Source organism: Leucoraja erinacea, chromosome 36 (assembly GCF_028641065.1).
Source record: "Leucoraja erinacea ecotype New England chromosome 36, Leri_hhj_1, whole genome shotgun sequence".
Classification (NCBI taxonomy): Eukaryota; Metazoa; Chordata; class Chondrichthyes; order Rajiformes; family Rajidae; genus Leucoraja; species Leucoraja erinaceus.
In genome coordinates this window covers 10,696,309-10,710,143 of record NC_073412.1, presented here as the reverse complement: position 1 = coordinate 10,710,143, position 13,835 = coordinate 10,696,309, and the positions used below count along the sequence as shown (strand labels likewise).

The following is a 13,835-nucleotide window of genomic DNA, read 5'->3' as shown; positions in this document are numbered from 1 at the left end:
AACAGATTAAAAAAAGTACAGAAGTCCTCATCACTTCTAATACGAGTTCTAATAGTCACAATTCTAGTGGAGTCAGCTTGAAAGTTGGCCTGGGTTACACTCTCAGGAGCCACATCTTTGGAGAATTACTGGATGAATCCTGTTGGTGGAACTTTTATGAGTGACCACAAACTCCATTGAAATCAGACATCACCTCATTCTATATTCTTGTTTGGTGCCATAATGAGAAGTCAACTTACAGTATAATCTCTAGCACCCTGGTCTAAAGCACTAATGCATATTTTGGATGAGAGTTTTAGAAGTTATTGTCTAGTTTCACTCTCAAGAGTTTTGGATCATGACACACAGCACTTGAACAAAACTATGAATTCACAAGGGGAAAAGAAAAAAGACATTTCTTAAAAACTGCTGTCTGATGTTGACATTTATCACATTTTAATGGTCAAATGTATGGCAAGAGAAATCAGTAAGAGTCATTACCATAAATATTTGACTGCAAATGCACAGGCTGAAATTCTTTGTGAACGATAGTGTTAAATCCAACAGAGCTGGCCTAGACATCGGCGATCCTGTCAATACAATGCACTGTGGCCTGGAGAAAAAGAAAGGAAAACATTTTTTTATTTTTAAAGTTTAATAAAAAATATCCACTGAAATTTAAAGATTATTTGTTATAGAACAAATCATCGACAGAACATTATAGATGTAAAAATAGCAGGTTGATTTTTAAGCTCTTGGATGCATTAATCAAGAGGAATATCTTTATCCATTGTTTTGTGATCGTTTATGGTAAAAAAAATTGGGAGCGTATACAAATCGGAGAGATTAGAGTTGAGATACAGCTTGGAGACATGCCCTTCGGCTCACCAAGTCCTGACCGATCAACTATCACCCGTGCACTAGTCCTATGCTACACACTAGGGACAATTACGGAAGCTAATTTTACTTCGGAGTCACGTGAGTGACTACGTGAAGAACCCACCCAGCGCGCAGGCGCGGCATTACGTCAGCAGTGCAACAGCGGCAGCAGCTGGAGCCAGGCTCTCCAGCGGCAGCATAAAGACAAGACCTCAGGTAAGTGCCTTTTTTGTGTTACAGAGTCGCTCAACGGTGGAGAATTATGGCCACTCGAAAGCGACCAGCCAGAAGGACTGCCTGCCCAACTCCACCCGAGGAGGGGTCCATAGCTGGGCGGCAGCCACTCGTAGCGGAGGAGCCATTTCAACGCTCCCGCTCACCCGACACCGAGCCGCCCCCTGTGCTGCCGATATCGACGCCCCGCACAGGGAGGAAGGCTACTCATAAAACAGACCGGCCGGTGTCCTCCGATTCGTCGGAGGAACGGGAACGCTCTCCACCACCGAAACGGGGAGACGCCCGCATCAGCTGCATGAGGCAGCTCCTGGAACGGCCAGCATTAATAGGCTTTCTAACAAGCCGCTGCAGGACAAGGTCGTCCAGCAGGCCCTTGATACGTATACAGCGCCAGAGAATTGCGAGGCGCTGCGGGTGAAAACGGTCAACGGGCAGATATGGAACCAGCTGGGGCAGCAGATTAGGGCTCAGGAAGTAAAAATGCAGCGGGTCCTGAAGCTCCACTCTGCAGCCATCACCGCCTTTGCTCGGTCCGTCGGGAACGAAGAGCTATCCATACCCCAGCAGGATGCACTGGCGTTGATGTGCAACACCACGTACGAGCTAAACAGCCTACGGCGGGATAACATCAGGCCTGCCCTCAATCCGAAATACGCAGGCCTCTGCAAAGCTCCAGCGCCGGAACGAGAGGCGCTGCTATTTGGTGCAGACTTGGCCAAGAAACTGAAGGAGTTGGAAGAGGCGGCCAAACCGGTAGGCCTCATGAGGGCAGCGCCAGGACCGAGCAGGGTGAAGACACCCAGTTGGCAGCACGCCTCGGCATCCACCAGCAGGTACCGAGCTGGTGAAAGCCTGGTGACCGCCTCCCACTACCCCCAGAGCTCTTTTTTAGAGCGGGGCCCAGGGCGGAGCCGTGGGAAGATGCGCCGCCCCACCGCAGCACCAACACGGACAACCTTGGGCCAAACCTATCGAAAACGCCCCCACAAATAAACATGGAGGTAGGTGGGTCTGGTTCCTGCCAACATACACAGACAAAGGGTGTTGTATTAACAGGAGGACGTTTGAGGTTCTTCAAGCATGTTTGGTGCTCCCTAACTAACAATAAGTTTATACTCAACAGTATCAGTGGATACAAAATTGAATTCAAACCAGGCATAGAACCTCCAGTTCAGCACATGCCCCAAAGGGTATTCCTTCCCTCAGCATTTGAGAAGGTAGAAGGACAAGCTGAACTAGATAGGCTCGTGGCTAAAGGCATCATAGAAATGACCACACACGAGCCGCACGAATTTGTATCAAATATTTTTCTCAAATCCAAGAAAGATGGTGGATGTCGCATTATTATTGATTTGACGTCACTTAATCAGTCTGTTGAGTATCAACATTTCAAAATGGAGACATTTGTCACTGCCAGACAACTGATCTCCAAGGGATACTACATGGCAAGCATAGATATCAAGGATGCTTACTATTTAGTACCCATTCATAAGGATTATTACAAATATCTGAAATTTATCTGGATGGGCCAGCTGTGGCAGTACAGAGCCTTGCCCAATGGTTTAACGACAGCTCCCAGACTATTTACAAAAATTCTCAAAGTGGCCATGAAAAAATTGAGAGAACAAAAGCATTTAGTTGTGGCCTATCTGGACGATGTTCTCATATTAGGGAGAACAAGGGAACTAGCTGTCGCAGGAGTTTTAGCCACTAAACAACTCCTTGAAACTTTGGGATTCATCCTACACCCAGATAAATCTATATTGGAGCCTACTACTAACATGGATTACCTAGGCTTCACTATTGACACTATCCATATGACTGTTACTCTGCCCAGAGACAAAAAAGTTTCACTCATCGAAGCTTGTAACCATTTAATTGCTACACCGCAACCAAGGATACGGCACGTAGCCAGAGTCATTGGCTCTATAGTAGCAGCATTCCCGGCTGCCCAATATGGGCCCTTGCATTATCAAAATTTGCAAAGAGCAAGGAGTCATGCGCTACGTCTTAATAGGGGGCATTATGACCGCAAAATGGAGTTACCCACTGAAGCCAGATCAGAACTTCAGTGGTGGGTAGATAACATTTGGCACAGTCACAGTCCTATCGCCGTCACCAATCCTAACATAACCATTACAACGGATGCCAGTGCTTTAGGCTGGGGAGCTACTAACTCCATAGACAGCACAGGTGGCAGATGGACTAACTCAGAGGCATCGCTACTACAAACACTGGGCATTAACTTCTTGGAGATGCTCGCCGCCTTTTATGGGCTAAAAACATATGCATCTGAAATGCGGCATGTGCATGTTAGAATTATGATTGACAACACAACGGCGGTATCTTATATCCGGCACATGGGTGGCATAAAATCAGTATCATGCGACAAATTGACTACTATAATCTGGCAATGGTGTGTCGAGAGACATATTTGGCTATCAGCTGCCTATTTACCAGGCAAGCTAAATTTAGTGGCGGACACCAGGTCACGAAAATTCAACGACAACATCGAATGGATGTTGGACCCGAAACTATTTGCTAGAATTGTCAAGCAATATGGTACGCCAGATATAGATTTGTTTGCGTCTAGACTAAATCACCAACTACCCATGTATGTGGCTTGGGAACCAGACCCAGAGGCAGCAGCGGTAGATGCCTTCACGCTGGATTGGGGAAATTTCTTTTTCTATGCTTTCCCTCCCTTCTGCCTCATCAGTCGGGTACTGCAGAAAATTCAGGCAGACTCAGCCTCCGGCATTCTGGTCGTGCCCGACTGGCCTACCCAACCATGGTTCCCAATGTTCCACGACATGGTGGTAGAGACACCTATGGTCCTTCACAACCACCCCCAATTATTGACTCACCCGGTAACTGGCATTAGTCATCCATGCCACCAAAAATTGAACCTCCTGGTTTCCAGATTCTGAACAGACCTTACCGGGGATTGGGGTTATCAGAGAGAACAATCACCACCATGTCGGCATCCCTGCGAGTTTCCACCAAGAAACAGTACCTGACCTACATCAGGAAATGGGAACAGTACTGTCTGGAAGCAGGGACATCCTACAAGACGGCTTCGATCTCGGATGTGCTGGAGTTCCTGGCCCACCTGCACCATGAACTAAAGATGAGCTACAGTGCCATCAATACAGCTCGGAGCGCCCTGTCCACATACCTCATGCCCATAGGACAGCATAGTGTTGGATCCCACCCTCTGGTTATCAAACTCCTTAAAGGGATTTATAACACCAAACCCCCTACACCTAGATACACCCAAGTGTGGGATGTTAGTGTAGTATTGACACACCTTCGAGGTTGGCCTCCGGTGGGATCCCTGAGCCTGGAACAGTCCACTTACAAGACCCTTATGCTCATGGCGCTTGTCTCTGCTCAGAGGGTTCAGTCGCTGCATCAGTTAAGTCTGGACCACATGCTGACCACCCCAGATACCATTACTTTCACCATGCCGGGGTTGGTAAAACAGAGCAGACCAGGTACATCCAACTCCCCGTTGATCTTCCGGGCATACCCTCCAGAACCTAGGCTGTGTGTGGTGACCCACCTTCATCATTATTTAGACACTACCCAAACTCTTAGAGGGAGAGAAAAAGCCTTATGGGTCAGCCATAAAAAGCCTTTTGGACGGGTTACCAGCCAGACAATATCCAGATGGTTGAAACAGGTCCTTAACATGGCAGGGATTAACACAGATGTTTTTAAATCCCATTCAACCAGGGCAGCGTCCACCTCAGCGGCGGATAGGATGCAGGTTCCCCTAGACCACATCCTCAGAGCAGCGGGATGGTCAAGGGAATCGACATTCCAAAAATTCTACAGAAAACCGCTGATGGGAAAGGACGTCTTTGCGGAGAGAATTTTAGAAACCGCAAATTTATAATTTAAAGCCCAGGGGAGCTATTTTTTGTTTGTTGTTAATAAACATTTGTTTTTTAAAACTAACAAACTTGTTGGTCTTTAGATACCACTTCCTCCCTCGATGATCTTTCGGCAGTGAGTGATATAACTGTTACACGGTTTGAAATCACAGACCTTTGAAGTCTTCACGTAGTCACTCACGTGACTCCGAAGTAAAATAGTAAGATTAAACGAGTACTTACCAGTGCGAAGTTTGATCTGTATTTTATGAGGAGTTACGATGAGGGATTACGTGCCCTCCGCTCCCACCCTCATTGTATAGATCAAACTCGGACTGATGTCTCATTAATCTTTACTATCTTTACTTCAATTTGTGTCTATCTGTGATTCCACACCGCTGCTTGGAAGTATGCCGCGCCTGCGCGCTGGGTGGGTTCTTCACGTAATCCCTCATCGTAACTCCTTATAAAATACAGATCAAACTTCGCACTGGTAAGTACTCGTTTAATCTTACTATTAAACTACAAACCTGCACATCTTTGGAATGTGGGAGGAAACCCGAGCACATGTAGAAAACCCATGCGATCACAGAGAGAACGTATAAACTCCATTCAGACAGTACCTGTTGCCAGGATCTAACCTGGGTCTCTGACACTAAGGCAGCCACTCCACCACTGGGCCACCCAATAAATCTGAGCTCCCGATAAATCTGGCAATCAAGATGAATTCAGATGGATCTAGCTTATTATATTGACAATGTGATGCATTACAAAGTGCATTCTAAATCAGAATTTGCAAGATGCAGATGGTCATTAGATTCCCTAAGAAATTGGTAATATTATGGATTAATCACCATATGTCCTGTGAGAAAGTTTTTTTTTGCAAGCAAAACTTTTTTAGTAAAATAGTATTAGGACTTGCAACTTGATCTGTTTATCAGCGCACACAAGAACTCAATTCTAACACACCCCAAATATCAACAATTCCATTGTCAATTTTAAGGATCACATTTACATCATGTAACAACATCTCCTTAGATGTAGAAAGGGCAATACATCAATAAATGCTTCATTTTACAGTAGATTGAGTTTGGATGGATTTTCGATGCCCAATTACTTAAAGCACTCTTCAATTTGTCTCAAATCTATTTTGGACAAAATGAAAAGCTTTGTAACCAAGAGTGACGCTGTTGAACAACAGCATGCACGTGAGACATCTATCAAACAATTCTGGAAATATAGTAAGATATCACGGTAAGAAATTAATCATCTCATTAAGCAAACAAGTGAATCACTCAGAGATATTAATGTCTGCTTCACATGTAACTAATGCAGGCTGGTTCTAGCGTTTCTACAATGTTGTTACTTCATTAGGTTCTCAGCTTTGTAAGCTTCATTTATTCCCCAACAAGGTTTACACTTTTGGCAACAACTTACACATCATCTATAAAAGGCTATCTATCTATCTATCTATAAATCATTATTAAGCAATAGTTGCAGTCGCAGAAAATCTAGGAGTGATGTTTCAAAACTTAAAATTATAGCAAAAATTTGATAATCTGCTATCCGAACATTCAGAAATCCCAGCAGAGTATTTGGCTCTCTAGGTGACGTTTGCAGTATCCACCCACTGAGAACCCAGTATAAACAGTGGCTGCAAGCATCACAGTTCCCCACTCCCCCACTCCCTTCCAATGTATTCCCAGTTCCTGCATGCACCAAGGTCGTGTACCCATGCTTTAAGATGATTCCCCAGTTCCTGACAACTCACTGGGCTCAGAGTCTGACATTCCTTGACTGCTTGCTGGGGCCTCGAGTGCAGGACGCGATTCCTACTCACCCTTCCATTCTCCGGGACCCTAGTTCCTGCTCTCCCTCTGAAATTTACCAGGCTCACTGTAATACTACTATGGAAAAATTAGTGTACTGAAGTAATAATAAAATACAATTTATAATCCAGAGCATCTTCTACACTGGTACCAAGGACCAGTTGATACACGTGACAAGTCACTGAAATTCTTTGCTTGCAAATTGTCGCCCATAAAGAGTGCTTACAAAAGTTACAAATCCCACCCCATGCCAGTTCCCCCTTTGTTCTTCGCTCTCTCTCCTCTCCCCCCCCCTTCCCCTCCCCGCACGGCGGTCTCCCCATGCCGGGTCGTCCTTTGTTCCATTCCTCGGCAGCGACGTCCTCACTTCCGTATGTCTGTCCTCGTCCATCGGTTGGCGCCATCATCGACCACCGCACCGACCTCTCCACTAACACAGCCGGGTCCTCTCTATAAATCTATAAATTCACTATAGAATTAACCAGCACATAACCTGATCAAATTATCCCTCACTAATGTCTTAACATTGGTTTGAAAATTCATCAAGACAATCACACTCAGGTTGTGGTCAAATGTCAATAAAAAATACATTCCCCAGTAGCATTGATTTTAAGAAACCAAGGGGGCAACAATTGGCAGAATTTAACCTCAAAATTTCCCCCAATCTTTCCATTACCTCAGCTATCTTCCTAGGAACACAACTAAACTTCAACAAGATTCAGAAAAGGAACCAGAATAAATCTCTGGAAAATTCAATGATCTAATATTTAGATATTGATCATCATTTTGTTCCTACCATACCTGAAATTCTTAATGTGATCGTTCACCCCAGTCAGTGAAAGGGCATCTTGTAATGCAGTGACATAAGACATGGCTTGTGCTGAAGAACCCCAATTCACCTCTGTTAAGAATAATACTTTTGTTTAAACCAGCATAACAAACAAAATAATTTAAAACCATCACTGATTACATTTTACTGACTATGAATCTCCAAAGATAGTAATTCACATCTAGACAAATCAAGACTGGTTGTACAAGGTGAGGTTATCAAGCTGCTCAAATCAAATTTATTTGCATTAACTAATTTTCATTGTGCCTTTATTTTAAATCCCAGGCAAAAAATACCTTAATTATCTTAAGTTCAGATTTACACTAATGTGATAATCAGGAGCTACATATGTAGGTATGGACCAAAGTACTTGGTTCAGTCAAGAGCTTGACAGAATGGCACTCCATTGTGGAAATGAAAGCAGTTTCTAGTTGCAGTGACTTCTCGCTAATGTTGGCTTCTCTGAATCTTATCTTACTTTGACCATCTCAAAAAAAAAAAAACTTCTGTCAATTTTATTTTCTCCCTTGGAAGTGGTATTGGAGTACCAAAGTTCTATGGACACATGAATTGATATTTTCCAGCTTGCTCTAAACTGTGGGATGATCTGCAGGTTATCTATACAAAATATACATTGAGAATGGTCACTGCTCCCTTTTAGGAATAGGAGCTAAGAAATGTTCACATAACATCTACTAGAGGCAACACAAACAGTGTTATGAGCCTGAAGTCTGCAATTTCCTTCAGTTCCTTTAAATCTAATACACCATTGTAGGTCGGTGCCCCACATGTGCTGAATGATAGCAAAATGTTGCAAAGCGTTGACCAAGTCACTAAAAGTGGTACTGTAGTCATATTCCAAGAGGTAAAGTTACATCAGTGATATTAGAAAACCTCATCAGAACAAGTCTTGCAAAATTCTGTAGTGCGCCTACCTTTTTCCTCCCAAAGGCCTTGACTGAGCAAAATGGACAGTCAATCATGGGGAAGGAAGTGTAATGGATTGGAGCCTGCTTCAAGTCCAGGATTTTGAATGCTTTAGGTATAAAATGTTTTACACCCCCCCACACAGTCACTTTTGACTTCTCTACCAGCTGCTCTATCCACTAGGCCATATTCATCGTGTTTTCTAGACATTTGACAATGCTATAGAATACTCCAAAATATTTAATTTGCTGTGACTGATTGCAACTTTTTGTCCCTTGGAACATGACCGCAATAGCCATGATATGAATAAACTCCCATCAGCTCATCCTTTTGCATGTAATCACTATACTTGCCTTAAATATGTTCTCAGCGTGCAACTGGCATTGCTGACCAGTTTAAATTTTGCTGGAAAATCACCAGTGGGATCAGAAATTTCAGTTATATTTTTAACACTTTTGTAAAAGTACACTCAAGTAAACATGCCTTTCATATTCATCAGAAGCAGACCAAAATTTCTCACCTGGTTTGTTGTATATAACATAAATATTGAGGAATAACACAATCGCAACCGTGATTACAGCTGCCCACCAATTAATGACAAACATGACCGCACAGCATAAAATAGTTCCAAGCAACGATAGCCACATGTTGTAAAATCTGAATGAAGGACGCCACCCTGTTAAAACAATCAATAATGAACTCACACTTGCAATAGGACTGTAAAACATCTTAATTAACAATGTAAAAGTGTTTCAACTTATGCTGAATTGTAACATGGGTATTTCATGTCAGGATACAGCGCTGAATGCTAAAATTATGCTGGACATTAAATAACGGGAGGGTTTGAAGTTCCGTAATTTATATGCAGTTGCAGTCTACATTTAAATCACTGACCTGGAGTTTTTGAATATGAAGCATGAAAACATGAAAAGTTGATAAGTGCATACGAAGCCAAGAAAAAGTTTGAGATAACTGGCGCAATAGTATTCAGTTCAGCTAAAAGATGAAAGTTGACAATATTAATATTTTCGATTTCATCAAAATACACCTTACAATTCAAGTATTTTTCTAACAACACGCTTATTTTTTCAATGTGATTTGGAGCTTTTACTGGCAGGTCTTGCCTCTACAAAATCTCTGTACTTTTGGTGCCCTTCCATATGCAAACGCAAAACACACTTAAAACAAAATCAGATTCTCCACTTGGTGGTTGAGATTTTTTTGTTAATCAATAGTCAAAGGAATACTGCAGTAATACAAATTCAACTTGGTAAATAAGATTTTCAAGTTCAAGGCATAGTAATAGCTTAATACGCTGCACAGATAAACAATTGCCAACCTACTTTGAAATACAATTTAAATAATTTACCAATTAAATCTCACTTACCAATCAGAATGAAAGCAACAGCAATAAAGAATGTTAAAATGTAGCTTCTAATTGGTTCGCCATTCTTCCCATAACCCTTCCCAAAGAAATATAGCCCTTTATAAATATTATCCTTGCAGAGGGCCTGTGGGAATAAAAGTCAGCTATATATATATATATATATATACTGCATTGATGAACAAATTTCATTAAAAAATCTATACCTTGCTATTTAATACATTTTAATGAATAATTGGCCAACACATCCCAAACAAGCCACATAATTTCATCTTATTACAAAGCATATATTTTCCAAAAGAACATGACAAAAACTGTTAATATTTAAAGCAAGGGAATATTTAAATTTAAAAAATGTAATGACCATCCTTGTTTCCTATGCTCCACCAAGGAATAAAGTCCTACTGCCCAACCCCTCCCTATAACTCAATCGCTCGAGTCTTGGTAACATTCTAGTCATCTTTTCTGCATTCTATCCAGCTTAATGCCATATTTCCTATAGCAGGAAGACTGAAACAGAACAGAGTACTCCATGTGTGGCCCCACTAATGTCTTCTACAACTGCAACGTAATGCCTCAACTAATGACATCAAGCACAAAAAGAGTCCAATTCAGTCAATGGATAAATGTAAATATCCTCCACCTTAGGGACAAGATTGCAACATTTGACTCCCCTGGCAGCATCAGTGTCATCCAAGGACAAATGGAAGAACGTCTTCTTGACAACCCTACACTGTTCAAAGCCTATATTTAGATCCCCACTTCAGAAACAGAAGTCTGCAAAACAACTTATTTTTTAGCTGGGCAGCAATTTTCTTACATTTTACAAATGGGAAATAACAAACCTCTCAATTTATATTTTGGAACAAGATCACTAGTGTCCAATAACTCAATGTACTGTATATTCTACTCTTGGCCAAAATTACATTTGTTCAAACTGCTACTTGCTACAAATTCCTTTTTTGGATGATAAATTCACAAGTTCAAAAATGATTTTGCTTGTAAAACTGCATAAAAACTAATTTATCTTACCTGAAAAATCTTTGGTGCACTGACTAAAGAGGCCAGGGCAGAAGAAAGAGTAGCTGAAAAGATTCCTGCTGTGATGAGGGGTCCAAAACCAGACACCATGCTCATAACCTGTTAAAACATATACATGTTATCTGTTCTTCAAAGTCATTTTCTGGTATCTCAATTGTTTCCAAGCCTGTGCTTTCATGGAAACATTAGACATCTGACAGCACTGGTACCAGTAAATAACATATCACTCTGGGCATTAATCTCCCTTAATTCGTTCTACTGTTGCTTCATTTTGGCACCAGAGAGCGATCCTCTGAGACCCATTTTGATCGTGAAATTTTACAACAAATTGTAAGGAGCACAACACTGGCCCTGCACCTGAAACTGCACTTTACTTTCCTGATAGGGCTGGTGAACATTTTTAAGTATACACGTGAAAGAGAATGTACGTTTTGGGGGATGTCAGTCTTTTACCCATTATTTTCACACATCAACTGAAATCAATTTCTCATTGAAGCCTGCAATTGAGATTTCTGATGTGGATTAAACACTATCCATACATTTTTCATACTCTGTTCACAGAATGTCTTATGAAAGTTGCTAATTACCTTGTCTGTATTAAATTTGCAACTCTAATCTCAATATTATTCATTAGCCAACCAATTTCTGAATTTTCTTGCAACCTTTTACTGACATTTGATTCCTTCAATTGAAATATGGAAATGTGCTTAAAGTAGCGGTATGCTAAATATCAATTTCAAACTTGTTTATCACTTGGCAAGGATGCTGAGGAAGAGGATTTCTTGGAATGTATGCGCGATAGTTTTCTAAACCAACATGTAGAGGAACCAACGAGAAAGCAGGCTATTCTAGACTGGGTATTGAGTAATGAGGAAGGGTTAGTTAGCAGTCTTGTTGTGCATGGCCCCTTGAGCAAGAGTGACCATAATATGGTTGAGTTCTTCATTAGGATGGAGAGTGACATTATTAATTCAGAAACAAGGGTCCTGAACATAAAGAAAGGTAACTTTGAGGGTATGAGACGTGAATTGGCCAAGATAGACTGGCAATTGATTCTTAATGGGTTGACGGTGGATATGCAATGGAAGGCATTTAAAGACTGCATGGATGAACTACAACAATTGTTCATCCCAGTTTGGCAAAAGAATAAATCAGGGAAGGTAGTGGATCCTTGGATAATAAGGGAAATCAGGGATAGTATCAAAACAAAAGATGAAGCATACAAATTAGCCAGAAAAAGCAGTTTACCAGAGGACTGGGAGAAATTCAGTCCTGCAAAAGAGGACAAAGGGCTTAATTAGGAAAGGGAAAATAGATTATGAAAGAAAACCGGCAGGGAACATAAAAACTGACTGCAAAATTTTTTATAGATATACGAAGAGAAAAAGGCGAGTTAAAACAAATGTAGGTCCCTGGCAGTCAGAAACAGGTGAATTGATCATTGGGAACAAGGACATGGCAGACCAATTGAATAACTACTTTATTTATGTCTTCCTTAGTGAAGACAGAACCAATCTGCTGGAAATAGCAGGGGGCCGGGGTTCAAATGAGATGGAGGAACTGAGTGAAATCCGGGTTAGCCGGGAAGTGGAGTTAGGTAAATTGAATGGATTAAAGGCTGATAAATCCCCAGGGCCAGATAGGCTGCATCCCAGAGTACTTAAGGAAGTAGCCCCAGAAATAGTGGATGCATTAGTGATAATTTTTCAAAACTCTTTAGGTTCTGGAGTAGTTCCTGAGGATTAGAGGGTAGTTAATGTAACCCCACTTTTTAAAAAGGGAGGGAGAGAAATTGGGGAATTACAGACCAGTTAGTCTAACATTGGTAGTGGGGAAACTGATAGAATCAGTTATTAAAGATGGGATAGCAGCACATTTGCAAAGTGGTGAAATCATTGGACAAAGTCAGCATGGATTTATGAAAGGTAAATCATGTCTGATGAATCTTATAGAATTTTTCGAGGATGTAACTAGTAGAGTGGATAAGGGAGAACCAGTGGATGTGTTATATCTGGACTTTCAGAAGGCTTTCGACAAGGTCCCACATAAGAGATTAGTATACAAACCTAAAGCACACGGTATTGGGGGTTCAGTATTGATGTGGGTAGAGAACTGGCTGGCAGACAGGAAGCAAAGAGTAGGAGTAAACAGGTCCTTTTCACAAAGGCAGACAGTGACTAGTGGGGTACCGCAAGGCTCAGTGCTGGGACCCCAGCTATTTACAATATATATTAATGATTTGGACGAGGGAAGTGAATGCAACATCTCCAAGTTTGGGGATGACACGAAGCTGGGGGGCAGTGTTAGCTGTGAGGAGGATGCTAGGAGGCTGCAAGGTAACTTGGATAGGCTGGGTGAGTGGGCAAATGCATGGCAGATGCTGTATAACGTGGATAATGTGGTTATCCAGTTTGGTGGCAAAAACAGGAAAGTAGACTATTATCTGAATGGTGGCCGATTAGGAAAAGGGGAGATGCAACGAGACCTGGGTGTCATGGTACACCAGTCATTAAAAGTAGGCATGCAGGTGTGGCAGGCAGTGAAGAAAGCGAATGGTATGTTAGCATTCATAGCAAAAGGATTTGAGTATAGGAGTAGGGAGGTTCTACTGCAGTTGTACAGGGTCTTGGTGAGACCACACCTAGAGTATTGCGTACAGTTTTGGTCTCCTAATCTGAGGAAAGACATTCTTGCCATAGAGGGAGTACAGAGAAGGTTCGCCAGACTGATTCCTGGGATGTCAGGACTTTCATATGAAGAAAGACTGGATAGACTCAGCTTGCACTCGCTAGAATTTAGAAGATTGAGAGGGGATCTTATAGTAACTTACAAAATTCTTAAGGGGTTGGACA

At 41.9% G+C, this 13,835-nt stretch overlaps 1 protein-coding gene across 2 annotated transcripts in view; it reads right to left on the bottom strand.

Annotated features, from left to right (window-relative positions):
- slc12a1 (solute carrier family 12 member 1) overlaps window positions 1-13,835 on the bottom strand; it is a 63,678-nt gene that overhangs the window by 29,571 nt on the left and 20,272 nt on the right. For both annotated transcript variants that reach the window (XM_055662672.1, XM_055662671.1), the window contains exons 11-16: window positions 10,975-11,082; window positions 9,946-10,069; window positions 9,453-9,554; window positions 9,079-9,234; window positions 7,604-7,703; window positions 481-592 (exon numbers count right to left, since the gene is read on the bottom strand). In XM_055662672.1, the coding sequence (XP_055518647.1) occupies window positions 481-592; window positions 7,604-7,703; window positions 9,079-9,234; window positions 9,453-9,554; window positions 9,946-10,069; window positions 10,975-11,082 (702 nt within the window). The remainder of the gene's footprint in view (window positions 1-480; window positions 593-7,603; window positions 7,704-9,078; window positions 9,235-9,452; window positions 9,555-9,945; window positions 10,070-10,974; window positions 11,083-13,835) is intronic.